Consider the following 15,318-nt stretch of genomic DNA (forward strand, 5'->3'; position numbering starts at 1 on the left):
CTTTTTGTTGTGACTTTTTCTCTGTATTTTTGTTATTTTACATTTTACAAAGGGCGGCGTATCACACATTTCTGTCACCGTTATGTCATTTGTAGTACATAACAACATTTCCAATTAACACTTCGAATCATCAAATCGCCTTTAGAGGCTTTATTAATAACGTCATTAATTCCAGTATTTCTGGTAACGTTTTGTTTCATTTCTACGACAAAAAGAGATAGCATAATGTATCATTTGATCTTTTGGTCTCAAATGTACCTTATTCAAATTAGTATAACAGAATTGGTATAAGATAATGATCCACCATAATAATAAACAAAGAACTACTACATGTCACTTCATGGCTTTGAACAATGAGCAATACACTTACAGTACAGACAAATATAAAGGGCCAAAAGATGACAACTTATGCTGTGAAATAATTCGTTAGTTAAAATGAACAGGTTGATTATTACTAGCTATATAGAAGCTATTACCAAAAATACAATCTCAAACAGCAAGATACAGTTAGAATACTGCATGCTCCTGGCTAAGTTCAAGCTTGCAAAGAACGTAGAAAAGTAACTTTTTCTGAGAAAATAACTATCCCCGCCGACTGTACAGTCAATACATACTGGGAAAGTAATCTAAAACACAGCTAGACTAATCAGATTGGTACTAAGCACTAACTAGAAATGACAAAATGACGTTTCAACATACAGCTTTTGGTAGGGTTGTTGTTAAGTTTGGTTGTTTTGCATTTTTAGCGGGATAAATATGATAGTCAAGTGTATGCCTCTATACATATGTTACGCCAATATTGCTTGATATTTTAACAAACATTTTGGACTAACATTCTCTATTGCTTTATATCACTTGATCTGTTTTGGTCATTTTATAATTTGTACACAGAGTTTGCATTATAAGTAAACTCCGTTCCAAACCGGACTTAATTCAGGTGTTGTCGTTTGTTTATGTGTTACATATTTGGTTTTTTTTTCCCGGTATTTTTTTGTACATAAATAAGGCCGTTAGTTTTCTCATTTGAATTGTTTTACATTGTCATTTCGGGGCCTTTTATAGCTGACTATGCAGTATGGGCTTTGCTCATTGTTGAAGGCCGTACGGTAACCTATAGTTGTCTATTGCTGTGTCATTTTGGTCTCTTAGCTTGAAGAGAGTTGTCTCATTGGCAATCATACCACATCTTCTTTTATATATTGTTTTTTGAAGGAAATCTGATAAAATATTTATTAACATTTATTTGAATTTGAAGTGAGTTATTCTACTCTCTAAACTCGACTATATGTAAATTGCTTCCTTCATGTCCGCATCCTATGAATATTTTATCATCATTTGATATAGTCATAGCATACGCGTCAGTTATTTTAAAATCTCCCAATCCCCATATATTTAGAAAAGATCCGTTTGAATCAAGAACGCGTAGCACACTTTGGCATGGATCCAATAATACAATATTGTTCAGAGGGGTGGCTACCATATCTCCAATAATAACAGAATTTTTCTCATCATTTCCATAAGTCCATTTTACCTTTCCTCTATTGTTCAGAGTAACTAATCTTCCAGAATAATCGGAAATGGAATCTGCAATACATATGTCTGTACCGATCGACGTTATTTTATTAGGAAAACAGAACAAATCTTTATTGAACAGAAAACGAAAAATAACTTCACTTTTTGCTGTAATAACTAATATTTCAACTTTACACGGGACGTCCATTGGAAGCCAGTCTCGTCCTGCTTCAACTGTACTTATAATAACTTTGTTATCCCTCGTAGTGTGTAATGCTGTTGGTATCTGTGGGGCTGTTTCAAAAAATATCGTTGTACAATCACCTATGGCTTTACTAGTCATATGTTCTCTGATCGACACCAGTCTCAAATCTGTTTTATCAAAGAGAATCACTATAATTTCACCTGTTTGTAAAACGGATATGTCTTTCACTTCGAAGTTCCACTTTTGCAATTTAATAAATTTCTCATTTTCGGTTTTCAATAAACAAAGATTTTTCAACTTCAAATTTCTAACTAGTAATTCACCATTGGTATACGCCGTCATTTTATCTATACACGACAGTCCGGTTTGAATTGATTGAGTACATTGTAAATCAAACACCGCCGTAAATGTCAGGTCCCCGAGTTTTGGAAATGTTAGTTCACTCTGAGAAAATTTGAAAAAGTGTGTCCGTCTTTTCATATTTTGTGCATGTACATCCTTAAGAAACGACTCAATGCTATTTTCAATATAAATCATTTTAGTAAAATCTTTGGAATTTGTTACACGATCAATTTCAGAACGCACACCTGCTATATTTGTCTTAATGTCGTCTAGTTTGGAAAGTTGTGGTAGAATGTTTTGCTTAATTTCGTCCATATTTTTGTCTATCTTCTCACAAAATCTCTCCTCTTGGTCATCCAAATATTTTATAATAGTATTCTTTAAGTAAATATTCCAATCATGAATTTCAGACTTTGCTGTGTCGAGCTTCTTTGCATGAAATTCCAACAAATCATCGCATCTATTAAATTTTCTAGATATTTTTGGAAGAATTATTTTGTCAATTTTATCCTGATACTGTCTGAGTTTTGTTTTTTCAGCAGAATCTATTAGTTTCATATCTCTAATCTCGTGTTTTTGATGCATGGTTACAATGCAAGTAATACACACGAGTTGCTGACAGCTTTTGCAATACATAATGTAATGTTCGTCCTCGTGGAATTCACAACGATTCGGAACAACACGATTGGTTTTGGTACCATCTGATATTGCCCTTTTGTCTTTAAGATCGACTATTCGATGAACATACAGTGTGTTGACCTTGGCGTGGAGTTTTCGGCACCTAGGACACAACAAGAACGCACAGTCTACGCATTTAAACTTGATATCCGCATTTTCCTCACACATATGGCATAACTGTGGTATTTGTGCTCCCTCCATTGAAATGCTGTCAGCAATATATAGACCTGTAAATATGTCGTTAAATAGTATATATATTAAATTACTAAATCTTTATACCCTGTGGAAATGAGATTATAAAAAGTTTGTCTATTGAATTATATTTTTACACATGAAATATCTTATTTTACATAAATTCCCAAATACTTTATTAAGACAGCTGGTAGTTTTTGACTATGATTTTTTTTTTAAACTAGTACAATGTGGTATTCTTGTCATCCGCTTATGCCGTTAGAATTTTAAAACTTGGTTGATGTTTTTAAGTGTATGAACGAAGAGGACGGCCTCATAACACTTTAACTGGCTGTTAAAATTGACGTCCATCATTAGTTTGAAGGTAAAACACATTAGACATTATAAAACTGATAAAATAATGTGTGACAGGTTATGTAATTGTATTTCGCCAAACACAGTTCAGTTCTCGAACAACACAGGTTGCCTATCATTTTATTTTTGGAGGTTATGATGTGTTCACAATTTTAGTTTGTTTGCTCTTATTGATAGAGCCAATGTTCACATTTGGTATTAAATCAAACTCATGTTTGAAATGCAGACAGCCATATACAGTATTTACGCAAAGTCACCGTGATTGTATACACCGTTCTCCTTTACACAACCCAGTTAAAAAAATAACGGGTACTGCAACGTCCCTGATAAATGCAGAATTGACGTCTTATACATATCTATTATAGTGATATGTAATGAAGAATATTTTGAATATTCAACGCAGTCTCAAAGGTGAGCAAAAAAAAAAAAAAAAAAAAAGACTCCCTCCCACAAAAAAAAAAACCAACCCAACAACAACAAAAAAACAAAATAAAAAAAAACAATCAAACAATTATATACATAAATATAGTTCCCTTATAATTATTAAATTAAGAATCACAATTTGTTATATTCCTCTTCAATTAATCAAATTACATATGTAAAATCATTGTTTAAATATTTGCATATAGTCTTGATTTCCAGTAACTAACGACTATCTATATTGATTGACAAACCATCCCTACTCTAGGTGTGTCGTTACTACAATCCCGTTTCCTTTTCACGAATGTGATCTGCCGAATTAGACTATTTACCGAGTTTGCAATAACATAAGCAACACGACGGGTGCAACATGTGGAGCAGGATCTGCCTACCCTTCCAGAGCACCTGAGATCACCCCAGTTTTTGGAGGGATTCGTGTTGCTTAGTCTTAATTTTCTATGTTGTGTCTTGTGTATTATTATTATTATGTGTTCTCTTTTCTTTTTTAACCATGGCAGAAAGTAAAATCACAAAAATACTGAACTCCGCTCAAAATTCAAAACAGAAAGTCCCTAATCAAATGTCAAAATCAAATGACAAAACACATCAAACGAATGGACAACAACTGTCATATTCCTGACTCTATACAGGCATTTTCAAATATAGAAAATGGTGGATTGAACCTGGTTTTATAGTGCTAAAACTCACACTTTTTAGTTATGGCGTTGTCAGTTTATTTTCGATTGATGAGTCCGACTGTCCCTCTGGTATCTTTCGTCCCTCTTTTGTATGAAAATCGCATGAAATTCTATTATATTTACAACGATGCGTAAACAAAACAGACATAACGGATAAGAATTTCAAAATAGGGGTCCAGCAGTCATCACTGTGTCACAATCTCAATTAGAACAAAAACATACAAATATTTAACAATGAAGCACAAAAAGCATTTATCAAATTTAACAACCTTATTCATTGCTTACCTCGCGTGTTTGACTTCGGAATGTAAACGTCACACAGGAAGAAATACAAAATAATTTTGTCGTATTCCTAGGATAAGAAAAGCCTTAGTTTTTTGAAAAATTTTAAATTTTGTCAACAGAAAATTTATTAAAACGATAATATAATTGATATTCATATAAACACCGAAGTGCTGGCTACTGGGCTGGTGATACCCTGGGGGACGAAACGTCCACCAGCAGTGGAATCGACATAGTGGTGTAAAGTAATAAAATGTTCCAAGATTATAATTTAATACGCCAGACGCGCGTTTCGTCTACATAAGACTCATCAGTTACGCTCATATCAAAATAGTTATAAAGCAAAAAAAAGTACAAAGTTGGAGAATTGAGGACCCAAAATTCAAAAATGTTCTGCCAAATATGGGTAAGGTAATTTATATCTGGGATAAGAAAATCCTTAGTTTTAAACAAAAAATACAGTTTTGTCAACAGAAAATTAATTCAAATGCCAATATAGTTGATATTCATGTCAGAACCGAAGTACTGAATACTGAGCTTGTGATACCCTCGGGTACGAAACGCAAAAACTTTGACATAAACAGTGTGTATTTGGAGGGAATACACATAATGTGTATATTCTATATTAACAGTATGAAACAACGGTGGTCTATAAACGCTGATCGTTTAAAAAATACATTAAGTCAGCACTGTTAATGATCACCCATTCAAGCAATATTTATTTTTTATACATTGAAGCATTGTGGGACACTCTAAGTTTTGATAAGGGCCTTTCCTATTTCAATTTTCTTTTCAGTTCAGTAGTTTTTTACAATTACGATAATAATGCAAACTAATTAAAACAAATAACGATAATGAATTTAAACTCATGAATCCATTTAATTCACCTTAAAGAATACCAATCAAACAAAAAAAACAATCTTAGATTACAGTTTTCATCATTACTTACAAAGTAAAAAAAGAAATAATAATGTTTTTACATTCTAAATATTTACACTAAGTTGATTAAAAGTTGACCTACCCTGTGTATATATTTGAATATCTTTAACCAGAAAAGATCAATATGACGTCTAAGTAAACCTTCCTCTCGCTGTACCATTTGGTCGACATAAGATGTTTACTTGGGTGAGTCTTTTCTAGTTAACATTGTTAGAAATCTTTATTTGCATTACATTTAACAAATTTTCCAGTTTCCTATTTTCGTAGATTATGTGATCAAATTTCTGATGACACTTTGTCGGTTTCCGTATAAAATCTTGTTTATCATTTTTAAAAATAGAGTTACAATTGTTCGGTATCTTATTTTCCCGGAATTTAAGATAAGCTACCATTTCGTGGGAATATAATATTGTCAGTTTCCTTTTACTATAATGCTTGCGATACATTTTTAAAAATAGAGTTACAATTGTTCGGTATCTTATTTTCCCGGAATTTAAGATAAGCTACTATTTCGTGGGGATATAATATTGTCAGTTTCCTTTTACTATAATGCTTGCGATATTTCAGTTATATGTTATACGTACGGTCCTTTATTTTTCATATTTAAAAAAAACAACAACTTTTGATTGAAATTTCGATAACTTTATGTTGCACTTGTATTGTATTGAGGTTTCATGGATTTTGTACATAGAATGACTAGTCACCAGACCCGAGATACAGATTAAGGAATACTGTTTTCCATGGACAAATAAGAAATTACGATTTAATTTTTTTTAAACCATCACTCGTCATGATATTTAATATTACAATATTTTTGGTATCATAAGATTTTACCGATTATTTAACTTGGTTTTTAAATTTAACACAATAATGCGCGGTTTTCTTTATTTGCTGTTTGAAAACTCTAATCCATCGAATATTGTAACATATATTACAAATAGCCAATTTCAAGCCTAGAAATTAAAAAAAATATGCTACCTCACTTAGCACTAGTGCTACAGAAAAAAAAGCACAGTTCATTGTTTCAAAAGGGAGTACCAAAAAGTACTCAGTACAAGACATAGTAAATTGACTAAGAACAGCACTGAACATTATTACATTTCAATTTGTAAACAAATTGATTATTCATCGATTCTATTTCAATCAGTACTAAAGTTAGTTCAATCCTTTTTTTTCAGAATTTTTACAACCTGTATTTTTTATTACTTCGTATTAAAATTTCGCGCGTATTTTAACGGTCCATGGATATAATACACAGCGAAAATTGTGCTTGCCCACGTTGGCATTAGATCGCAGGAAATAAAAACAATAAACCATAAAAAGAACAACCACACAAGGCTCTACAACAACGGATATCACTAAACGATCATAACAGACCAACCATGGAAAGCTCAAAACGTAAAGGTCTAAACAAAATAAGTACAACAACGGTAAACTCTCATCCATAATAATGATACAGGAAAAATGTGCAAATCGTTAAGGTAAAACCGTGGAAAGAACTTAACAATAATATACTAACCATATAAATAGTTCAATCAAGGAAAGGTCAAAACCACCAAGAGAAAAACAATGGAAAAACTTTAGAATAATATAACAACCATTATTGTATAATCAATGAAAGCTTTAGACCAAAAAAATGGAACGAAAAATGAAACTGAACAATAATATAACAACCATTATAGTACAAGCAATGAAATGAATGAACCATAATCAGGCAACCTTGACGATCTCTAAACGATATTAGTACCATTAAGAAAAGCTCAAAACCATTTTGTACAACCAAGTAAAAAACAGTTGTTGGCATGACACGGGTTATGTTCTTCTCATATATTTTATGAAAGTATGATACTAAACCCCTAACGGGGGGATTGTGCTGATATTCATCTGATGAAAACATAATCTTTCAATCAGTTTAATCGAGGTCTGGAGCTGCTATGTCAGTTAACTGCTAGTAGTCTGTTGTTATTTATGTATTATTGTCATTTTATTTATTTTCTTTTGTTACATCTTCTGACATAAGACTCGGACTTCTCTTGAACTGAATTTTAATGGGCGTATTGTTATGCGTTTACTTTTCTACATTGGCTAGAGGTATAGGGGGAGGGTTGAGATCTCATAAACATGTTTAACCCCACGACAATTTTGCGCCTGTCCCAAGTCAGGAGCCTCTGGCCTTTATTAGTCTTGTATGATTTTTAATTTTAGTTTCTTGTGTATAATTCGGAGTTTAGTATGATGTCCATTATCACTGTACTAGTATACATATTTTTAAGGGGCCAGCTGAAGGACGCCTACGGGTGCGGGAATTCCTCGCTACATTGAAGACCCATTGGTGGCCTTCGGCTGTTGTCTGCTCTATGGTCGGGTTGTTGTCGCTTTGACACATTCCCCATTTCCTTTCTCAATTTTAAATGTCTTAAGAAAAACAGATAAACACGGAAAGCTCTAAACCATTAAACTGTTAACGTACATTAACGGAAAGCTTTTTGCCATATTAGAGCAACCTAGAAAAGTCTTAACCGGAAAAGTTTAAACCCGTTATAGTACAATAATTATTATGATAAGCTGTTAACATTAATAATTCACCCAAAGACAGATCTAAACAATTAGAGTCAACTATGGATTGATCTTAATCACAATAGCAAAACCTACATAAAGCTTTAAACCATGATACAAATATTACAAACAGAACACTATAAATCATAAATTTACAACCATGAAAAGTTTTAAACTACAGAAATAGAACCAAGGAATGATAGTACAATGTAACAATATAATAACAACCATTACAATACAACAAATGACAGATCTTAGCCATAAAAATGCAATATCGGATATCTTTAAATGTTAAAAGTACAACCACACAAAGCTCTGAATCATTATAGTGCAAACATGAATAGTTCTAAACAATGATATGAGAAATTTATAAAACGCTAAAACATAACAAAACAACCATGGCAAGCTCGAAACCATAATAGTTCAACTATCATTACAGAACGTTATGAAAGGTCTGAAAAAAAACCCCGTAAATATGTATCAACAATAATTGTACAACCGCGGAAAGCTCCAAACCATTATATATCAGCTTAATAATGGTTTGAAAGATAAAACAAGTAAAACATCAGAAAACTCTTAACCAGGAAAACCAATGAAAATTCTTTATTGTAATAAAACAACCACGGAGATCTCTCAAACATGATGTTTCAACCACGGAAATCTCAAAACCACTATAGCACCACCACGAGAAGCTTTAAGTAATCATAGAACAACCACACAATGATTTTAACCATGAAAGTATAACAAGGAAAAGCTGTAAACCATAATAGTACAACCACGGAAAGCTGTAACCCATAATACCGGTCGTACAACCACAGAAAGTTCTATCCAATAACAGTGCATCCACGGAAAACCTTAAACTATAATAGTACAATTATGAAAAGATCTCATCCATTGTAGTTTAACCACGAAAAGTTCTAATCTGTAGAAGTATAATCACGGAAAAAGTTTAATACATAACAATACAACAATGAAAGCTCTTAACCATAGTAGTACAATCACGGAGAGCTCTAATTAAACAATAGAAACAGAAACGTGGAAAGCCTTTAACTTTAGTATTCAGTTCTATTGGTATAACCGAACAAAGCTCTCGCCTATTTTAGCCCAAACACGGAAAATTTTGAACCATAATCGTGGAACCACGGAAAATACTTAACCATATACACATATACTTTACGTAGTTTATAGTTCAACAGGTCATAATATCAAAAGCTTACATGATTGCAAACAAAATATTTCAGTTCTATTAATTGATTTCCTTTCAGTAAACCACTAGTGGTCCTTTATTAGTTCATGTAATTGTCAATTTGCTTAGTTTTTAGTGTTACATCTTCTGACCTCGGACTCGGACCTCTTTTAAACTGAGTTTGTTTTTCTACGTTGATTATAGGTATAGGAGGAGGGTACTAGGGATGAGATCTCACAAAATATGTTAATGCCGCATGTTTGTGCCTGTCCAACGTCAAGAGCATCTGGTCTTTGTTAATCTTGCATGATTTTTAATTTTAGTTCATAGATTTTCTTGCTATGTTCAAGACCCATTGGTGGCCTTCGGCTTTTTCTGCTCTTTGGTCGGGATATTGTCTCTTTGACACATTAACCACTGTCATTCTCAAGTTCATTTGTGAATATGACACAGAAAATAGTTCTACTGCTCAACATTTGTTGTTGTTACCTAAAATAGAAATAGACATCCGGGTTCTTTGTTCTATTGTGGTTAGTTTTATCATTGACAATCACTCTACATATTTTGATTTCAAATAAATGGATATTTGTTTTATAAGGATACTACCTTCACCTTTTAAATATTACTTCCTCATAAGATAGCTATACAATGATACCTTTTTAGTTATTTCATTTAGTAACAATACAGAGCATAATAAATCATGTGAATATATGAATATACATTTATATATAAAGTTTATTATAAACTTGAACCAATATTAAGATGTAAGGAGAAAACAATTTAATATTGACTTTTGTATATTCAAAAAATAAAAAGTTGTAGTTATCTTCGAAAGCAGGGAATTATTCAATTGCTAATGCATGTACATTTTTAGTAAAACTGCCATTAGGTTCATGAAATCATCACACACAGGTTTTCGCATGAATCATGAATAGTGAGAAATAAAATGAAACGCGTATTACAAATCGAAGACTTCGGGTTCCAGTTTAAAAAAAAAAGTTATATATAATTGGTAAATTTCATTTATCAACAACTCCAAAGATTTTAATCTAGGACATATATTTACGATTGACTGCAGCGTAAAGAAATGAATATAAGCATTAACACATTATAAATAAACTTAAGACTGAATATAAAGTGACGAGCAAGATTTTGTACTTGCAAAGTTTTTGTTAACATGAATGAACTTTTCGATCAGTTTAAATATATCTGTTTTATTCTCGCAATTCAAGAACGTGTAAATTTTTTCCCGTATGACCAGAGCCGATCAATAATTTTTCATCACTTGACATCGTCATTGCATACGCATCGTTAATGCTAAAGTCTTGTAATCTCCATGTGTTTAGAAATCTTCCCTCAGAATCAAGAGCGCGTAAGACACGTTGACAAGCGTCAAACAGTATGATGTTTGATAGTGGCGTAGAAACCATATCGGCTATCACAACGGAATTTTGTTCTTCGTCTCCGTAAGTCCATCTGACTTTCCCTGTACTGTCCAGTGTTACCAATCTACCGGAGTAGTCGGAAATAGAATCTGCTACACAAATGTCTGAACCAAAGGAGGCGATTCTGTTCGGAAAACAGAACAAATCCTTGTCGTAATCGAAGCGTGAGATGATATGTCCTTGTTCTGTCAGTACTATTATTTGTACTTTGCACGGACTATCCATTGGTAGCCAGTCTCGCCCAGGTTCGACAGTACTTAAGATAACGTTATTTTTACGGGTCACATGTACCGTAGTCGGTATTTGTGGGGTTGTATCAAAGAAGAACGCTGAAATGTCGGTGATACTTTGATTATGATCGCCATCAAATTGTCGAAGATAGGGTATATGCCGCACTTCCGTTTTGTCGGCCAGAATTAACAAAATATCACCTGATCTCAAAGCAGCTATATCTTTGACATCCATAGCCCAATTTCCAAGCTCAATTGCTTTTTTGTTCTCAAGTTTGAATTTCCACATTTTCCTAGATTCCCAATTTCTGACTAAGATCTGATTATTATTGCATGATATGATTTTATCTATTGAGTTCACTGCTGTTGCAATAGAACCAACAAGATTCAATTCAAAGACAGCTCTTAATCTTAATTCCCCGAGTAAAGGCATAAAGGAAGTTTTAAATTCCTTTCCTACAAATTCCAGGAATTTTGTCCTTTCTTGTGTTCCTACCTTGTTAAGGTTTTCGGATAGTTTATTAATACTTGTTTCTAAATCAGCTGTTTTGGAAAGATTTTTGCAGCTTGAAAGGGTATCGATTTTTGTTCGAATTTCTTGAACTTCTTTTTTCATCTCATTCAAAGTGCTTACTTGCGGTAAAATTCTTGTCTTAATTTCATCGACATTTTTGTCTATTTCTTCGTAAAAATCTTGAGTTTGATTTTTCACTGCTTTTTCAACCGCTCTCGCAAAGTAACCTAACCAATCTTTTATTTTAGATTTTGTAGTTTCAGCTTTTTTGGTATGAAACGTTATCAGATCTTCACAAACAGCTAGTTTCCTTGAAATGTTCGGAAGTATATTTTGGTCAATTTCTGTGCCATATTTTTCTATGAAGTTTATTTTCTGAAGAACAACTTTCATATCTCCCAATGTATGTTTTTGGTGATTTTCAATGATGCACGAAGGACAAACCAATTGTTCGCAATCTTTGCAGTACATAATGCACGTCTCATCTTTATGCAGATGACAATTGTTTGTTTTTTCCACGATCGACTTTGTAAAAACTACCGTCTCGTCTTTTAAATCAACAACTTTATGCTTCTGTAGTGCTTTCACTTTCTCGTGCATTTTTCGGCACTTTAAACATAAAAGATATTCACAATCCAAGCATCTAAATTTTACTTCTGTAGTTTCTTCGCACATATTACATTGTTGGTGTACTTGTGCTTTCGTCGAGGAACTTTTGGCAGCCATTTTACAAAGTTTAAGCTTCCGTGTACATATGTGTATGCATTACAGGTAATACTTACGGGTGCATTTAATGTCAATTGAAATATTTATCACAACATGTTTTGTTTGTTTACACGCAATCATCTACATGCAAACTGTCGTAAGATTTAATAAACTTTTCTTATCTTACAATGAATATACAATTATAAACAGTTTTTGTCTAAAACAATGAATAATAAGTGGATGCATAACCATAAGCCGAAGTGCATTTACTGAAGTAAAAGTTTCAGAAACAATCAGTATGTATGTAACTCGGTTAAAGTTAGTAAACATCTTTTATAGAATTTCCTTCCCAATTAATTACTCTATTTGACCAAAAAAAAAAAAAAACCATTTAGATATTTGTTTATGGTATGTTTGCATCCTTTCAGAAAGTGTCTGTTTTAATTAGAATGTTATTTATAATATCGACAGATTTTCATGCTTCCTCTTGAAAGACAATATCATACAAATCTAGGATAACAACTGATGGTGTCTTGCACAAATTAAATTTCCTCCATTGAGTATGTTGAGGATGCATGTACAAACTACATGTATGTTGAAAGTCTGTGACATGAACATTTTACTACAAGTATCTACTACCCTTTACATAATCAATGTTTTATGATAATGAGGTCATGATTAGATGAACCAGGCCAGACAGACATGTACACATTACAATCATTCCATATGCTAAATGTGGTTGACTATTTCCTAAACATATCTGATCAACTGATAAAATTAAGAAAACTTATCATTGACCAATGATCTATGAAAATGAGGTAAAGATCAGATATACAATATCTATAAGACAAATATGTAAACCTTACATCTGTCATATACACCAAACATAGCTGACCTATAGTTATAAGTATTTGGAAAACGAACCAAAATTAAACCAGAACAAGAATTATCCTAAGTATACGGATGCCCCAACCGCACTATCATTTTCTATGTTCAGTGGATCGTGAAAATGGGGTAAAATCTCTTATTTGACATTAAACTTAGAAAGATCATATCAATAAGAACATGTTTCCTACGTTTCAAGTTGGTTGGACTTCAACTTCATCAAAAACTACCTCGACTAAAAACTTTAACCTGAAGCGGGACGGACAAACGGACAAACGGACGCACAGACCAGAAAACAGAATGCCCATAAATGGGGCATAAAAAACTAACATGAAAATGAAGTCAAAGTCATCTGAAACCGGCTAGACTGACATGTGAGACAGATTACCTTAGCCGTTTTTGGCACAACTTTTTAGATCCCCAATGCTCTTCAACTTTGTACTTGCTTTATTACTGTTTTTATCTGAGCGTCACTGATGAGTCTTATGTAGACGAAACCTGTGTCTGGTTTATAAAATTATAAGCCTGGTACGTTTGATAACTATATGAACCCCTTACAATCATTCTATACATTACATATAGTTGACATTCTTCTAATAGTATCTGAGAAACTGACCTAGTCATGTAACTTTAACCTTGATCACTTATCCATGAAACGAAGTTGAGGTAAGAGTTTTATATGTATTCTATTTTTTGTGCCTTTTGAGTTCATTGATCAAAGTAACCTAACCAAACAGTAAAATGTGCATTCCGACATTTTATGCTGTTTTGATTAATGTGAAACATGTGACAGTACAAGTTTTTCTGTTGATATTTTTAATTATAAAATCTAATAATATTTTTGCAAAAGGTAAAATATTGGCAGTAGTCAATGCACACATTAACTTTTGAATGGACAGAACTCATCAGTGAATAGTTTTCATTTTTTACGAGAACATAGTAAGGTTTCAAGGTCTTTTATGGTCACTATTTAGCATTATGTATACTTGGGCGGTTAAGAAGTTGACTCTTTTGATGGACTGTTTAATGCCATGTTCTGTGGGATACAGCAAGCCAGTAGTTATTAGTGTTTGATGAATCATGAGTACCTGCAGAGTCAATCCAGTCCACATGTTATAAAGACATATGTGTAATGTTAAAAAGTTGTTTTTGCCATGTGTGTGGTTGGATTTCTGTCTCATTTAAGTATACCCCAAATCCTCTTTTTATCATCAACACTAGATTTAGGGGGGGGATAGAGAGAAAACTGCTGTACACCCTTCACTCAAATATTCCTATAAGTTGGGTGCACATGCATATAAAATAAATAACTATTTTAATGTCAACAATTTTATTGACTATGTGTCAATTCAATGAAATAAAAGATTGTTAAAAGCCAGCAAAATACTTGAGCAAATAAATAAACATGGTCAAAGAAAATAAGATTCGAACATAAAATGTATGTATAATTCAGTGCATCCTATAATACTTCTATAAATATATTATGTCTATGTTAGATGTACTAAATCATAAACTAATCTCTAAATATTAAATTAACATAAACTAATATCTAAATGTTAAATTTACATAAAACTTATCTCAAACTGTTAAAATAACATAAATGAATATCTAAATCTTAAATTTACATAAAACTAATCTCTAAAAGTTAAATTTACATAAACTTTAGTGTGTAGGAAAATCAAAAAGACCAAAGACAATTAATTATACACTCTTTTCAATAGAGAAACAATTATAAGTTATTGTAAAGATGATTGAGAAGGTATGATATTAAAGGGCAGCATGATTACAAAATTCAAATTTTATCACAAGTCTGCCAAATATCATACCCCTCCATTTTATTTCCTGTCTGAATAAAACTTAAAAGATTCTATTTGTGTATGTTATGATGTTTTCCTTGTTGCATTATAGAAGTAATATAAGATATAATCAACATATACTAAAATTAAAATGCATGTATATATATAAGTATAGTATCTCTTTTAATTTAATTGTTGAAGATATTTAAATTATATCAATTACTTTTTTTCCACACTTTTGGTAATGCCCATTTGATTAATTTCAAAATTGTGAAATAAAGAATAAAATCTCAAAGAAACTAAGACAAATGAGGACTAGAAAACAACCCAAAACATAGGAATTTTTAGAAAGCATGAAAACATTACAAATACTAATAAA

General features: G+C 32.2%; 2 protein-coding genes across 3 annotated transcripts; both read right to left on the reverse strand.

Moving 5' to 3' along the window:
• Positions 1-1,226: 1,226 nt before the first annotated feature.
• Positions 1,227-5,869, reverse strand: LOC139484719 (uncharacterized). Of its 2 annotated transcripts, none has more exons than XM_071268606.1 (2): positions 5,705-5,869; positions 1,227-2,964 (listed from the first exon to the last, which is right to left on the reverse strand). In XM_071268606.1, exon 2 carries the CDS (start codon positions 2,936-2,938, stop codon positions 1,265-1,267), a length of 1,674 nt encoding a protein of 557 aa, XP_071124707.1. In that variant the 5' UTR covers positions 2,939-2,964; positions 5,705-5,869; the 3' UTR covers positions 1,227-1,264. The 2 variants fall into 2 exon arrangements, with proteins under 2 accessions (XP_071124707.1, XP_071124708.1); XM_071268607.1 differs by having other exon boundaries at positions 1,227-3,017; positions 5,705-5,859.
• Positions 5,870-10,578: 4,709 nt separating this feature from the next.
• LOC139483926 (uncharacterized) lies at positions 10,579-11,946 on the reverse strand. Its single transcript, XM_071267650.1, has one exon. The coding sequence runs from the start codon at positions 11,944-11,946 to the stop codon at positions 10,579-10,581; it is 1,368 nt and encodes a 455-aa protein (XP_071123751.1).
• Positions 11,947-15,318: the final 3,372 nt, after the last annotated feature.

This window comes from Mytilus edulis, chromosome 8 (assembly GCF_963676685.1).
Source record: "Mytilus edulis chromosome 8, xbMytEdul2.2, whole genome shotgun sequence".
Classification (NCBI taxonomy): domain Eukaryota; kingdom Metazoa; phylum Mollusca; class Bivalvia; order Mytilida; family Mytilidae; genus Mytilus; species Mytilus edulis.

What these genes read in the sequence shown, in the direction of transcription:
- LOC139484719 (XM_071268606.1), bottom strand. Translation starts at nt 2,938, where the DNA reads ATGGAGGGAGCACAAATACCACAGTTATGCCATATGTGTGAGGAAAAT.
- LOC139483926 (XM_071267650.1), bottom strand. Translation starts at nt 11,946, where the DNA reads ATGAAAGTTGTTCTTCAGAAAATAAACTTCATAGAAAAATATGGCACA.